At 28.9% G+C, this 15,679-nt stretch overlaps 2 protein-coding genes across 2 annotated transcripts; one reads left to right on the forward strand and one right to left on the reverse strand.

Moving 5' to 3' along the window:
* The first annotated feature begins 7,484 nt into the window (after positions 1-7,484).
* On the forward strand, positions 7,485-10,832 carry LOC8260810 (septum-promoting GTP-binding protein 1). Its single transcript, XM_048379599.1, has 6 exons — positions 7,485-8,111; positions 8,253-8,373; positions 8,502-8,598; positions 8,713-8,752; positions 9,323-9,406; positions 10,358-10,832. Exons 1-6 carry the CDS (start codon positions 7,767-7,769, stop codon positions 10,520-10,522), a joined length of 852 nt encoding a protein of 283 aa, XP_048235556.1. The 5' UTR covers positions 7,485-7,766; the 3' UTR covers positions 10,523-10,832.
* Positions 10,833-12,547: 1,715 nt separating this feature from the next.
* Positions 12,548-15,085, reverse strand: LOC8260811 (F-box protein At3g62230). The gene is made up of 3 exons (XM_015721655.2): positions 13,897-15,085; positions 13,105-13,278; positions 12,548-12,983 (listed from the first exon to the last, which is right to left on the reverse strand). The coding sequence occupies exons 1-3, from the start codon at positions 14,842-14,844 to the stop codon at positions 12,681-12,683; spliced, it is 1,425 nt and encodes a 474-aa protein (XP_015577141.2). The 5' UTR covers positions 14,845-15,085; the 3' UTR covers positions 12,548-12,680.
* Between the last annotated feature and the right edge of the window lie 594 nt (positions 15,086-15,679).

Genomic DNA, 15,679 nt, shown 5'->3' on the forward strand with positions numbered 1-15,679 from the left:
TACCATTAAACCTCTAAAATATCCTAAATATCTATATATAATTTGAACCAACCAACCTGCTTCAAAATCTCTCGTAGCATTGGAGACTTGGAAAAATCAATTTAATTTGGTACCACATCAGTACATTTTGCATACTAATAAGCTTTAGCCTGATGATCCTAAAGTTATTTTTAAAATTATAATATTATAAAAAGACAATATTAGAAAATATAAAATTTATTCTTCATTATGATATTAAAATAATATTATTTTTCTCAATTTAATTAATTCTCAAATCAGTGCTAAGATTATCAAAATAACAAAATTCGATCATAATCTAAACATAAAATACAGAAGGATTTTAATACTTTGATCCGTAGGCTTATAATTAATAGTACTAACGGTTAAAGAATCCTCATTTTTTAAAATGAGAAATAATTGTGAAAAAAAAAAGAGAAATAATAATTTAAAAAAAAACTTTATTATTATTCATTAGAAATTTGATGAGCCTTTATGCTACATAATAAAATCAATCATCTTCTATCATTATAAATGTGACAACTCTCACTAATATTGATTGATTGATGATAAACTTTTCTAATTTTCATAAATTTGAATATTCTTATATCACTCTTTTATTGGCTTCCATTTAATTAAATTATTATATATATAAATTAAAATATTTTAAAAATATAAGTAAACAATAGTGATAGTTTAAACGAGTAGAGAAATATTACACTTCACTATAACATTGAAACTCGGGGCCAAAAGATTGACAATTTAAATATTCTATTTTAAAATAATTCAGTAAAAGTTCCTTCATTCAATATTATCTGTCATTTTTTAATAATTTATTAAAATAAAAAATATTTAATAGATTTATTATAAAAAAATTAATAATATTTATTACATGTATTATAATATAAGGATAAAATAAAAATTAAAAATATTAATATGGGACATATAAATATAACATATAATTTTAAAAAAAATTATTTAAAAAAGATACCATTAATATTGAACGGAGAAAATAGTATTGGTAAAATGTTACAAGCTCAATCCTACAACTTACATATAATTAGGAACTTGATGACATGTAAAATCCTCATTAGTGTTTCCTAATTAATTTTATGTCAAAATCTTCGTGACATATCAAGAGATTAAGTTCATGTTGGTTAGGACCTCTTAATCAACACAATTAATGATCCCTAGATTAGTTCTTTGGACATAAGCTTAAGTAATACCTTTCATACTTTTCCTAATTTATGAGTTTGATTAATTAATTAATCAAAAAACTTTCTAAACAACTCACTTGTGTAGTATGCCAGACTCTAAACAAGCTGATTAGGAGAGTTTTTGTTTTTTATTAGTAGAATAATTAGGACTTTGGAGAGGTCATTTTCAAGCTCCCAACTAATATTTGAAAGCTACAAAGAAAACCAAAACAATTTTGCTGTCTTAATTCTTGACAATTACCTTTTACAGATCATTCACTCTTTGAATTTAATAAAATTGAAAACAATGTCTCATTTGAACCTTCCAAGACGTAATTAGGCCTTTGTTCTTTACTGGACAGCAAACTATGTCTGCTGAGGGAACCATAAACAGCAAAGCTTCATTAAAATAATAAATAAAAATCAAAGCTAATTAGAGAGTAATTTGATTAATTTAAAATTTTGATATTTGACTAAATAAATAACAAATAACTAAATGTTGATTTAATATATAGTATTTTCGTTCTCGTCCATTATATATCAATATTAAATGTAGTTAATCACTTTTGTGTAAAGTATGGTGTTTGTGTTTAGATAGGAGACTTTAATCTTCATAATTTACTTATTTAATGACTATCATTGTATTTTATTTGATATTTATTGTAATAATAAAAAAATTACTTTATTATATAATATTTTTAAAAAATTTTAAATAATTTTATGACTCTGTCTTTACAGAGATAAAATATTCGTCGTTCTCTAGTTTATGCTATTGTATATTTTAAAGGAAATAAGATGCTTTAACTAGTCAGCATTTACTGTGTGCACGAGAATTGGTACACTAGGGATGCATGTTGGTCCTCTCTAATAAGGTAATCGGATAAGAAAAAGGCAAAAAGAGGGGCTGCCGGGTTGCCCACAAGAAAGGGAAAGAAAGTTAATAGGGTAATTTGCCCTTAATTCAACAATTTTGGTACGACAGCAAACTTATTTTCTTGGTAAATTTGGTGGATAAGAGGGTCCATCACTCAATTTCATATAATGATTATATTCCCAAGCCTTTTTTAATTTCTTTTTGGTGTGCTAACACGTGTGTCAACATTATCAATTTAAAAAAACAAAAAACTATACCTAACATTACTTAGTTGATATTAATAAATTAAATATCGAGTAATGTGTATAATATTTTTATAAAATTAGCTATTAATATTTTAAATTAAAAATTAATTTTATAAAAGTATTAGATATTAAAATAAAATAAATGGAATGAGTAATTCTTTTCTAATCTTAATTATGTATGAGCTTTGACATTATTACACAGACTTGCTTAATAAGAACCAACTTTCTCATTCTTTAATGATTATAGTTTTGGTATTACTCATTCATACCCTAACCAACACCACTAAAAGGACTAAGTACTTTATGCATAGCCCACAAAATAGTAAATGAAAGGTAGTTAGGTGGTTTTTTAGTGTATGTGTACACCTTTTGGACCTCCTCCACCAAATGATGACCCATATGATATAGTTAATAAATATTTCAGTTCAGGGGGGCAGTGACATTGACCCTTCATTATTTAATTTCTTCTAATAATGTAACTACTTCAAAGAGTTATTAATTTGAATAACTTTTACTTGGTAAATCTACAAATTCTGTTTAATAATATAACAAGGAGAAGGAGAAACATAAAAATATTAAAGTCTATTTTTATTACATAATAGTTATTTATTCATTTAAAATAGATAATTCTTAACAGTATTAAAAATATAAAGTCTATTTTTAAACTTTCTTTATTATCCATAGTATCGAAGAAGAAGAAATATTAGACAATTCGGATTATGTCATAATACTAAATTAATGGTCTTTTAGGGAGGAGTCAAACTGTGTGCTTATGGTTGGCGTTTTGCAATTGAATACAGACTCCAAACCTTTGAGAAACATAGAAATTGTCAAACTCTAGGGGTAAACATGAACAACTTCTTTGTGACCACAACTTTGTTCCTATCGATAGGCATTAAAAGAAAAAAAATAGTTCTACTGTGAAGGGTATGTTTGGAAATTGGAAAAGGTGGCAATTGTAAAAATTGTGACCCAATTAGCCAAAACAAAAATCAAAAATTAAAATTCAATAGCACGTCTAAGTAAGTGGTATTATAAATAATAATAATTATTATAAATAACGATTTAGAAAATTACAGCCACGTCCTTGAAGTTTAGTGAATTTAACACATAGATACATTTTAGCACTTGTAATAACAGTAACATGAACATCTATTATTTATAAGGACATAAATGGAAAATTACAACCACGTATGAGAGGTTTAGTGCGTAAAACACGTTTTCATATATTACCTGTAACCTTTTGCAATTTGAATAATAATAGAAAGCATTTGAGGTTTTCTTTTTATATTTTATATTTACTGGAAAACTGCTAAGTCAATATAAAATCATTTCAAAAATTACCAATTCATGTTTTATTTAATTATTTATTTTAACCACTTTAATTTATTATAAATAATTAAGTAAAAGATGTATTAACAGATATTAATTATCATTTTACTTATAAACATTTATTTTATATTTTATTTCAGTTAAAGATCAATTTAATTAAAATATTAAATGTGTAATCATCGGAATTACCGGTAGAATTGAATACTATCGGATTGAAATTGTAAATGAGGTCAATTTATTTTATATCGGTTCATAGTATTTAAATATTTATTTTTATTTTAAATTTAGTATTTTTATTATATAAATAGTTTATGAGTGTTAGTTATTGATATTCACATGTATAATATGTGTATAAAAGAATAGTTTTATTAGATGTGCTTACTATCACTGATAAAGCTAATATTTTTTAGAATACAAAGATAAGATTATTAACACATTAAATGTTAGAGAATAGATGTAATTTAATGAATGATTTTCATACACGTGGCGTGCACAGAAGGGGAAGGATGGCGTGGAGACAAGTGATAAAACATGCTGTGTTATTCTATGATTTGAATATATAATTGATGATTTTCAATTTTGAAAAATATTTATTTCATCGTGAATTAGAAAATAATTATCTTACATTTTAAAAATAATTACTAATATTAAATATCATTTATATCATTTTTAATCCATTCATTCATTACCATAATCATCAATCATCCTTCATCTTTTATACTATCATCACCATCCGTCGTTACCGCTGTTCATACCACTACTACTAATCACCTATTACCTGTTGTACCACCACTACCATTCATCTATCACCCCTCATACCATCACCGCCACTAATGCTCACTGCCACCACCATTCGTCGTTACCGCTATTCATACCACCGCCACCAATCATTTATTATCTGATATACCATCGCCACTAATCATTTATCACTCCCACCACCACTATTGCTTACTACTGCCTCCATCCGTCGTTATCGTTATTCATACCACCACCACGCCACTATCTACTACTACTACTAGCATCCATCATTTGTGCTATTTATTATTGTATATTTATTAATATTTAATAATATTAAATTATAACTTTATTTATAAATAATTAATTCAAACTCATAAATTAAAATATGAAATAAGATTAATTATCAAAAATAACTATTCTATTCCTACTTATTTTATTTTTTTATAATTGCTACTCTATTTCATATATATTCAATTTTTAAAAATATCGAGGAATAATTATTCTATTCCTATTTATTCTATTCTTTATGAAATGTCACCCTGTCTATTACTTATTTTATTTAAAAAGAAAACATACGATTAAAATTAAATTAATTAGAAGCGAATTAAAATTAATAAAATATCTATTTCATACTTTTAGAACTTATATTTTTTTTTAAAAGAAGACATTTTAAGGCTAAACCATATAAGGAGAGATTTTTAGACTTAAAATTATCTTATACTTTTACGCTTTTGTCAATATTTTTAAAGGAAAAGAAAGACATTTTATGGTGGTGATCCATCACAGGTGTAGCTTTAGCTTTGTTCCCAAAAGGCTTAAAGCCCCTTGATCTAGATCTACCAATCAGAGAGCAACACATTGCAAAATGTATATGCCATTCATCACGCCATGCATCTGTTCTTCTTGGTTTTCTAATTAGTCCTCATCATGTTTAACCTTTACATTTAAGGTCAATTACCAAAATTATTTTGCTCAAAAGACAATATAATGATGGTTGAGATTGTTAATTCTGATTCATCATTTTTAATTCATTTAATATATAAACTATTCATTAGTTCATTATTAGTGGATTGTCATTGTTTCTTGCACTCATTAATTCACTAGTTACAAATTATTCATTAATTCTTTAATCTAATGGATTTCTTTTTTATTTTTAAAACTAATTGATTATTTTATTTATAATCTTAACCTCGCAGTAAATATACATTTTGTCTTTCATTTGTATTTAAAAAATATGATTAATGTAACATTAATTACAAATTTAAAGTTTGAACCCACAAAAGGTAGAAAACTATAATTTACAATTTATAGCAATCTTCCTTACACTATTATAATTAAATATTATCTAATAATCAATTTAAAATTTAATGCAGCTATTATGTATTAAGCTCTAAAGGTTTTCAACTAGTCCATGACTATATTCAGGTCCATATAATTTATATTTAAAGATATATTAATGCTTTTCTAAAATTTAAATTATTTTTTTCATTTTTTTATTGATCTCTTTTTTATCTGTATTTTGTCTTTCTAATTTAAAATTTTGATTTCGCAACTATTTTCAACCTCTATAATAACGGATCTTTTAAAAGCTCTACCAAAAAATGTAAGTTTTAAGTACACACTGGAAGGCATAATTCTGTATCATTCTTTTTTTCTATTTAACTTTCGTGATAAAATAGGATGAAAATAAAAATAAAAATGATTAATTTCTATTATTAGTATTTAATTCATAAAAAATTATCTTAAAATTAAATGAAATTACTGTATTAATGACAATTATACATTCCCTTCTCTCATTCGAGGAATAAAAAGTTTATTTTTATTAAAATCAAGTCAAGTCAATTATAAATAGTTAAGTAAATAAAATAATTATTTATTTTTTGTATAAATATTATTTTATATATTTATTATATATAATAATTACAAATTAAATATTATTATTTTTAATTATAATTAAGTATTATTATTAGTATAACCATTAAATAAATATGATTTTTATTTTACAAGATATACAATTAGGCCTTAGACAATATTTAATTTGTGGCTCTATTAATATAAATATTATTTTACCATTTGAAATGTAAAATCACTATCATAACAGTATTCTATAAATCACTTGTGAATCTAAAAGATAATATATCTTTTTATTAAAATCTAATATTTTAACTGGTGGTTTTATTTTCATTTGTAACTATTATTTTATATTTTTTAATTTTAAAAATAAATATAATTATTAATATCTAAAGGTGTTTTAGAAACACTACAGTTTTTCTTTTCAAATTATCATCATTTAGCAATTTTAACTTAGATATAATATAGTTAATTTTTATTTTTTTTATTAAAATATTTTTAAAAAGTTACCAAGTAGATTATTGATGTTAATTATTACTATGTACATTAAATTTATTTAAAATTTTAATACAATTAATAATTTATATAATATAAATATTAAAAACTAAAATTTCTAATTTTTGGAAGCCTCCTATTTTATTGGGGTTCTAGGCAAAGGCTTTAGTAGTCTATACCTTGAGCCCACAGTATTCTCATTCTCATTCACCTTTCATTTACATTTTCAATCTTGAATCAAACGGGTAATCTCAAAAACAAAAAGAATTACTCTCTCACCTTTAAGAAATACATGCAAAGGGGTAAGCTCTCTCTTTATATATATATAGATATATAATTTTCCTATTGGCCATGCCAAAATTGTTGCATACCAATTTTCAATACGTAATCTATATACCTCAAAGTTCTTCCTTGAATATACATAATATATATATATATAAGGATTCAAGAATATATATATATATATATATATATATATATAAGGCATCACATTCTTGAATCTAGCTTTTCTTATCTGAAAAAACACCTCACAAGATGCTCGTGCTCTGTGTATGTTGACAAAAACTTAGTTTTATACCTCCAATACACATTTAACCCACTTTCCCAAAATGCCCCTTTTCATTAAAATGACTAAAATATACCTTTTTTCACATAAAACGACCAACATACCATTATCGGAATGACCAAAATGCCCCTCATCACACCCTCCCTGTTTTTGGAGTTTGGTCTGATAGGGGGCGAGGACCCCCCCAAAATTGACCCTCATGTCGTGCCCGTAATCCATTGTTGGACCCGAGAAAAGCCGGCATTTTGGACTGTTTAGGCATAAGTAAAATAGCGGTCAACCGTCCATCCCTACGGCACGCACAGCCATGTCTCACCACCTTCTCTTATAGGTTAGTCTAAGAGGCAAAAGAAAGAGAAAAACATCCCATAAAAAGAAGCACATCCCCAACACCAAACCAAACAAACACAAGCACAAACAGTACCAAACCATGACACGGCTTGAAGCAAACATATTAATAGTCATCCATTTTCATGGCCAAAATCATCATAGTTCGTGAGAAGATGACACAGATTTGTAGAAAGATTAATCTTCACGTTACTATCAAGTGGAGTATACTCGAACGTGTATCAGTTTTCAGACAGTTTTTTCAGTTTATTTGGGATAGAATTCTTGCTTGTTCAATAGGTAAGCCTGTTAGGTATCGCCGGCTTACTCGCCAGCCTTCCTCTCCACCGCCGGAGGCTATTGAAGCTGGTGGCTTTGCCCCATCGGAGGAGCTCTCCTCGAGGTTTAGTGGGTACAACGCAGATTCTGATTTAGTTCCTTTGAAGATCAGTTTGTTGGGTGATTGTCGGATTGGAAAAACTAGCTTTGTGGTAAGCATGATGGCTTGTTTGTTTCCTAGGAAAGTTCTTTCTTCTCTTTTTCTTCCTCTTTTTGGTTGACATGTTTGCATCAAGTAAATATACATTAGTCATTAAATTAATTATATTTTGTATCTCTTGGAATTTATCAAGGTCAAGTATGTAGGGGATGAGCAAGAGAAGAAATGCTTGGAGATGACAGGATTGAATTTAATGGATAAAACATTATCTGTTCAAGGTGCAAGGATCACATTCAGCATATGGGATGTAGGAGGTATATATGTTAATTAATTAATTGATCAGTTAACCAAGTTTATACATATTTTTAGCTGATTTTGGACACAATTATGGGTTTTGAATGATGATAACTAATGATTAATGTTTGTATTAATATAAGTGCAGGTGATAGTAGGTCACTTGATCATGTTCCTATTGCCTGTAAAGATGCAGTAGCAATTTTGTTCATGTTTGATCTTACTAGTCGGTGTACTCTTAACAGGTAATTTAGTTAATAATTAATTAACTTTCTTTTTTGTTGGATATAACATAATTAAACATTAATGCAAGATCTACGTGGTCTTCTTTTTTTTTTTTTTTTTCCTTTTGTGTTCAGTGTTGTTGAATGGTATAGTCAAGCAAGAAAATGGAATCAGGTACCTAAACAATTTTATTTTCACTAAAGCTCCTTTGTTGTATAAATTTAGTTCCATATTTAAAAAAAAAAAAAAAGACGACCAGTGGTAATAACTCCCGGGCGTGACGGCCCGGTACCATACAGACTTGTGAAAACCTATCACTTACCTAATTACTCAGTTATCATTTTTTTTTTTTTTTTGAGGTGTGGCTTCAATTATGCACATAAGTACATAGTAATATTTAACATCTATACAATTCAGAAAAGAACACAGGTGTCTGATTCAATTGCTGGGCCATTATAAATTTAGTGCTAGTTTTAATGGATGACCAATTTCACTAGATGATATTACCAAAAATCCAATTGAATAGTGGAGCCATACAATTGATGGCTTTAATTCTCTTCTATATCAATGCTATGTGTGTGTTGTGTTGCTTTGTTACTTTGTATTTAATGATATGGACTTAGCTGCATCTGTAAAGTTAACAATGGACCACATTGTGTTTTGTGTAAAATGATGTTTCTAGCTAGTTATTTTTTGCTTGTCCTTTTTCTTTCCTTTTCTAATATTTTCTTTTTGGGTTTCTAGACAGCAATTCCCATACTAATAGGGACTAAATTTGATGATTTTGTCCAACTTCCCCCCAATTTGCAATGGACAATAGTTACTCAGGTAATAATCATCAACTTTCATAATTTGTTTACTATTTTTTCACTTTCTTGTGAAAATACACATAAAAACTTCACAATTGAATTTCCAATACAACTTTATGGTCTCTCTGCATTCTTATGATAATCTATAACAAATCATCAAAGACTAAATTGATACATTTTAAAATTTTTTGCGTTGTAAGGATTAAATATATAAAAAAATTAAATAAAAAATCTTCATAATATTTGTGTTTTACCCAATTTAATTTTTTTTAATTAATTAGTTTTGACCGGATTCAAATTCAAAATTCTAAAATATTATAAACAATTTCAGTACCAATCGAGTTATACCTAATATTGATACTGTCTATTTATTATTATTATTATTATTATTATTTTTAAGGACCGATAAAGAATTACAGAAGTTCATTTAATGCAGGCAAAAAGGTTTTCATAAGTTGATGGACTTAGTAGTTAAAATTTTTCAATGAATGTGACAGACCATTTTGGGAGGCATATGAAATTGAAGGATGTGTTTGGAATGACCCATAGAAGACTCTCTTGTTGAAGAGTCTCTACTCTTTAATATTATTAAGTCTTTCATTTGTCAAATACAATTGAGTTGACGTTTGTGACATTTGCTTGCTTCCCTCTCACCGCGTTTAAAGATAAGCAAAAGAAGAGGGCCACTTGCTTTTAGAAACACTATAATACATACTTTATATGTATGTGGAATTCAATTTCAGATTTTGAAAACAACCTTCTTAATCTAAAGAGAAAATGATGTTATTTTCTCAATCAATCTGAATTACACTTGTGGGTATTCTTTTGATTTTTATATCGTATTGGTAACTCTTGATGGATTGTCTTGTCGTGCAAATTGATTCTTTTAATTTTAAAGAACTTTTGAAATATGAAAATCTGTATGTTGATAAACCTAATTTTTGTGTGAATTTGTTTGTGAATTATGCAGGCAAGAGCATATGCAAAGGCAATGAAGGCAACCCTTTTCTTTTCAAGTGCTAAACACAACATAAATGTGAACAAGATCTTCAAATTTATAATGGCAAAGCTCTTTAACTTGCCTTGGACATTAGAGAGAAACTTGACAATTGGAGAGCCTATAATTGACTTTTAAAGTATACTTTAGCCATTGATCTTTCTTCTGTACATAGCCTGAAGAGAAGGAAAAGGAAATTCAAAAAAAAAAAAAGAAAAGAAAAGAAAAAGAAAACAGAACAAGAAAGAAGAAACATCCCAAGCTTGAGTAGATTGATTCTGCAGGTCCTCTTGTTTTTCTTTTAATTAGTTAATCTTTTTATATATATTCTTTTTCCTTTTAACTTCACACTCCCTGTTTAAGTAACTTGAATTGTAGCAACAAAGTTTCTTGATTTAAAAGAAGAAAATATGTGACTCACACATAAAAAGAGGTGACATTTTATATAGTTTTCTTGTTAAGCTGTTATATTCTCTCATACCTTTATTTATCTTTCTGGCAAAGACAAAGAAACAAAAATGCCTTTAACATCTCAGTTAGTTTCTTGAAGCATTTATGCAAGGAAAATTTGCAATTAAAATAAAATGAAAAGAAAGGGTATGGAAACCACATCCCCATTTGACATTTTTCTTCAGATTAATCAAGAGAAAAGTGAATTAAGAATCTAAATTGATTCTAATATTAGCACTTAACAATGCTATCAGATGCCTGCCATGTCCTAAAATACAGCTAGTTAAAAAATCCCTTCAATCATTTCAGATGATAATATAAGAATTCTGATAATATAATGGTGCACAATTGTTGGAGTGTGATTAGTTTTAATATAGCTAATTTGCTGTCATTCTTAGATCACTATTGAAAACCTGTTCATTGCATGAATGCAGAATATTTGTTAGTAACAAATATTATCCTGTTTGCCAGCGAATCACTCCAACATTCAGATTTCAAGAAAATAAAAAGTCAAATGTTTTTTTTTTCTAAAGAAAATTATTAATTTCAGCATGAAACACAATGCTTATTCCAAGTCAGCTAAGGTGAATTTCTATTAATAATTGCATAATCTAAAAATTGCGATTAATAATTTGATACACTCGCGAATATAAAATTATGAATTCAGTACTCAGAGTCTTTTGCCAACAGAAATAAATATAAATTAAAAAAATTACAATAAATTATCAACTCCTAATTTTCCCTTTAATGGATGTCTCCCAATCTGATCCCAGACCCATCACCTTCACTGTATCTTTGAATTATTTTCCTTACATTTTCCATTTCAAGTGGAAAACATGGCAAGAGGATGGGAAAGTGACAACAGCGAGTTTGCCATTTTCTTTTACTTCCTCATGAAATTGAAATAATTCCATAATGGAGGCAAAAGCCTAGACAACATTACATAACACAATTCCTAGCAAAAGAAACACCCTATAAGGGCACCAGGAGGATCTCCAACTAAATGTGAGACTTTATTTTAAATTGAGCATCATAAATTAAAAAACGATCCATAAAACTAACTCATCTACCAAATATAATAAGATACTGTTGAAAAATTATTATATTCACTGCATTGCTTATATTGATCCAAAAAAAAAAAAATAGATACAGCTAGTCCGTGAACAGTCAACCATCGCGCTGAAACGGATTTTGAACCCCAACGAATGGGCATTTTCGAGGACTAGCCCGCTTCCAATTACTCAAGAGGGCAATTCCTCGCACATAATTAAGGGAGTCATTGAAAGGTGACTAAAACACCAGAAATGGGGACTACCCGAGCTAATGATAGAGGCAAAAGATAGTCTAATTTTGCAGTATATATATGATGCTTACTTCAGGGCTCTAAATGTTAGGAGCCATCCTTTTATTTTGATTAATGTCCAACGTGGCTAGCCACTGTAATTTCTGCTAATTCATCGTTGCATTAAAATGAGACCATAATTTGGTTGTTTTCGAAAAGACTGCTTCTAATTCATCGCGAGCGAGCGATTCTTATTTGAGTTTAATGTATATATTACAACTAATAGAAGAATAACACGTAAGCATCTTGTATTTTGATATTAGATGATTGACCCATATTTTATTATTTAAAACTAATAAATATATGTCAATTATCTATCGATTTAGTGTATAGGTGGACACATTCACTAAGTGTAACAAGAGATTTTCCCCGTTAATAATAAAAACTTTACTAACAATGTAAGAGTTTATTACACAGACAGTTTAAAGTTTACAACATTTTCATGAACGGATGAGAAAAACCACACACAAATTACAAACAATGAGTACGCAAACGAAATTGAAGTTACAGGAAGACTGATACATGCAGCTGCTGATGACGCTTGATGAACTTCAAAAGAAGCTCAACTCTTTCCATGTAAGTGTCTCTATTTTCTCCATTCTCACCTTCTTCATTAGCAACATAGAGATTAAGCTCCCTGAGTTGGTCACCAAAGCAGATTATGTATCTCAGCACATATAATTCACTCAGAGTTCCTCTAAATCCTTTGACATTCACCACCTTAAGGCTGCTCCTGATGCACCTCTGGATACGTAAATCCTTTGACCAAAACTCATGAGGATTAAATCTAAAGGGAGGTGCATAATCCTGAACAAACACATAACACAAGCAATTAGCTATTATGTGCCCTTTCTTCTGTGCTAAGTATAGAAGATAAATATATAAATATATATATATATATATATATTCCTCACTTCCAAGTGCTTACAGGGAAAATTTTTGCAGGACCAATGTCAAAAGTAAGGATCTCAAGATGTGGACAACTCCTAAGCATGAATCTGATGCCAAAATATTCGTTGAAATGCACTGCAGCTTTCAGTATCAGATGGCGGACATTTAACGGGGATTGCAGACCAAATGGCTCGTCTCCTTGGGGGATAATCTGCAGTGGCCACCACAGCATAATGTGTTTTTAGTTCCAAATTTCATTAATCATTTAATTAATAGCACTATACTTTGACATGCGAAGGTATGCTAAGTAATGTGAAGAGAAGAAGGAAAATAAAGTTAATAATCAGATAACACATGATAAACGTCTAATTTAGGGTTAGAACGAGTGTCCGCTCTTTATTCTACGTTGCAAAATGAATAATTGAAGTGAAAAAAGTATGAATGTAAATGGCATTAACTGAAGTCTTAGATCATTCGAAAGATTGAATAAAATTCTCTAATTTATTAATTTAATATAAAATGAACACGACGGGTATATAACAACACGTGTATTGTGTATTATAGTTATTCATTCTCGATTAAACATTAAGTATATGTGCAATAAATTTTACTTTTATAAAATTGAATACGACAAATATAAATCTAGATGATATTAATAAAGTTTTAGATTATATGACAGAATTACTAAATTTATTATAAGGGACACAATAAATATGAGAACATATTTAAACTTACGTGTAGTGTGTATGCAACGATCAAATATAGATCAATGAATATAGAAAGTTATTATATGTATTAGATAGAAATAGTAGATGATATGAACAATTACCTGAAGCAAGACACTGCACACAGTCAGAATTTGAACAGCATAAAATTCTTGTAAGAAGTCATAAAGAAGAGAGCCAACATCATCAAATTCAGGCTCCATTCCAAAATCTAGATCAGCCTCAACCATATTACGTTGATTGGACATGTGAAAATGGCCTATTCTTCCTGAATATTTCAAGAACTCTAATTTGGGTCCTTCAATACAAAACCAATCTTGAATAAAGTTGCAGTTATCAAGAACCAAATTCTTTAGCCTCAAGTTTGGTAAAGAAATCTCAAAGTGCTCTAAGTCCCAACACTTTTTCAGACTCAGACTCTCTATCAAAGGACAATTAACCAACAAAGCCTTAATTGAAACCACACTGATTCCTGTCCAACCTAAAGAAACACTCTTCAGTGTACTAAAATTAGTAAACCTAGAGGCATCAAAACGACATGAAAACAACTTCAGTAACACAAGTCTTTTGTGTTGATAAATCTGCAAAGGTAATTCAAACGCCGGTTGATGACTATCGAGACTGTCTTCTCTCCATGTAGGATCAGAGAAATCTAGTTCTAACTCTCTGACATTACGTGAAATGGCGAAAACGACAAAGTTTCTGATGTCAGAGAGGAAAGCTTGAGGATCTGAACATGCCAATGCAAATCTTTGAATACCCTTTTGTGGGTATTGTGCAACAAACTGCCTGACGAAATCAATGAAAGAATTTCTAAGAATCATCTGGTTTTCTTTGGTTTCTTCAGGTTTAACAAAGAAGTTCTCATTGAACTCAAGGTTTGTCGTTTCGCGCCAAACATCAACCCATTGCTTAGACAAGATGCATGTTCTTGCTGCTTCTCTGAATGGCAGATAACTGACAATAAGAACAAGGAGAGAGCTTGTCAGCCTATTGAACACGTCTACATTGTTGCTGTCGTCGTCCATGGCTTTGAAGTGTTTCATTTCCATGTGCAAAGGGAAATTTGATGTGTGTGCGGTGTTTTTCCAACAAGGGTCAGATATATATATAGTTGCAGTTATAATCTGGAAGTGACCATTGATTTTTGGTGAAAGGGTGTGTATGCCTGTTCGGCTGTTCTGACAAAACAAACTGCCAATTTTATAACTGGAGTAGGAACTGAAATGGTAAGAAAGAGACAACCAAGAAGTATCCACTATGGGTGTACATTTTGGAGTGAAGTTAGATTTTATTTGAGTAGGAAAAACCTTAATAATCAATGCCATACCCTATAAAAGGAAGAAAGGAAAAAAGAAGGCTATCTCAGTTGCCTTGTGGGACTTTAGTTATCTTCTTTTCCTGGTAGATTTTCCTTCCTGTTTTTACCATAAATATTTAGAAAATGTAAATGACGCACCAAATTAACAGATAAATGTTACATAGTATACAGCACCAGCAATTTATGAAACGGGTTGCTTGGCACGTGATGAAATCTACCCAGCAATGACCTTGCTTATATGTATGACTATATTAGTAATTTCATTGTTTTTAGAAAAGCATGTATGACCAATTTTTTCTGATGGAGTTTTAATTGCCAATTATGTTTAGGATACGCAAAATCTATAAGGAGAAAGAAGACAGTTTTGGTCTCCGATGAGAGATTTCTATACAAGTTGAGGGTTGACATGTGGCTAAAATAATAATCCCTTATATCAAATTAAATATTTATCGATTAGATACTATTTACTTCCTGAACTAAATTTAAAATACGACTCACTTTTTATATTTTTTTAATATTATATTAAATTCCTTTTAAAATTGATTCGAAAAAGAAAAGCCCTTTTA

This window comes from Ricinus communis, chromosome 9, assembly GCF_019578655.1.
Source record: "Ricinus communis isolate WT05 ecotype wild-type chromosome 9, ASM1957865v1, whole genome shotgun sequence".
Classification (NCBI taxonomy): domain Eukaryota; kingdom Viridiplantae; phylum Streptophyta; class Magnoliopsida; order Malpighiales; family Euphorbiaceae; genus Ricinus; species Ricinus communis.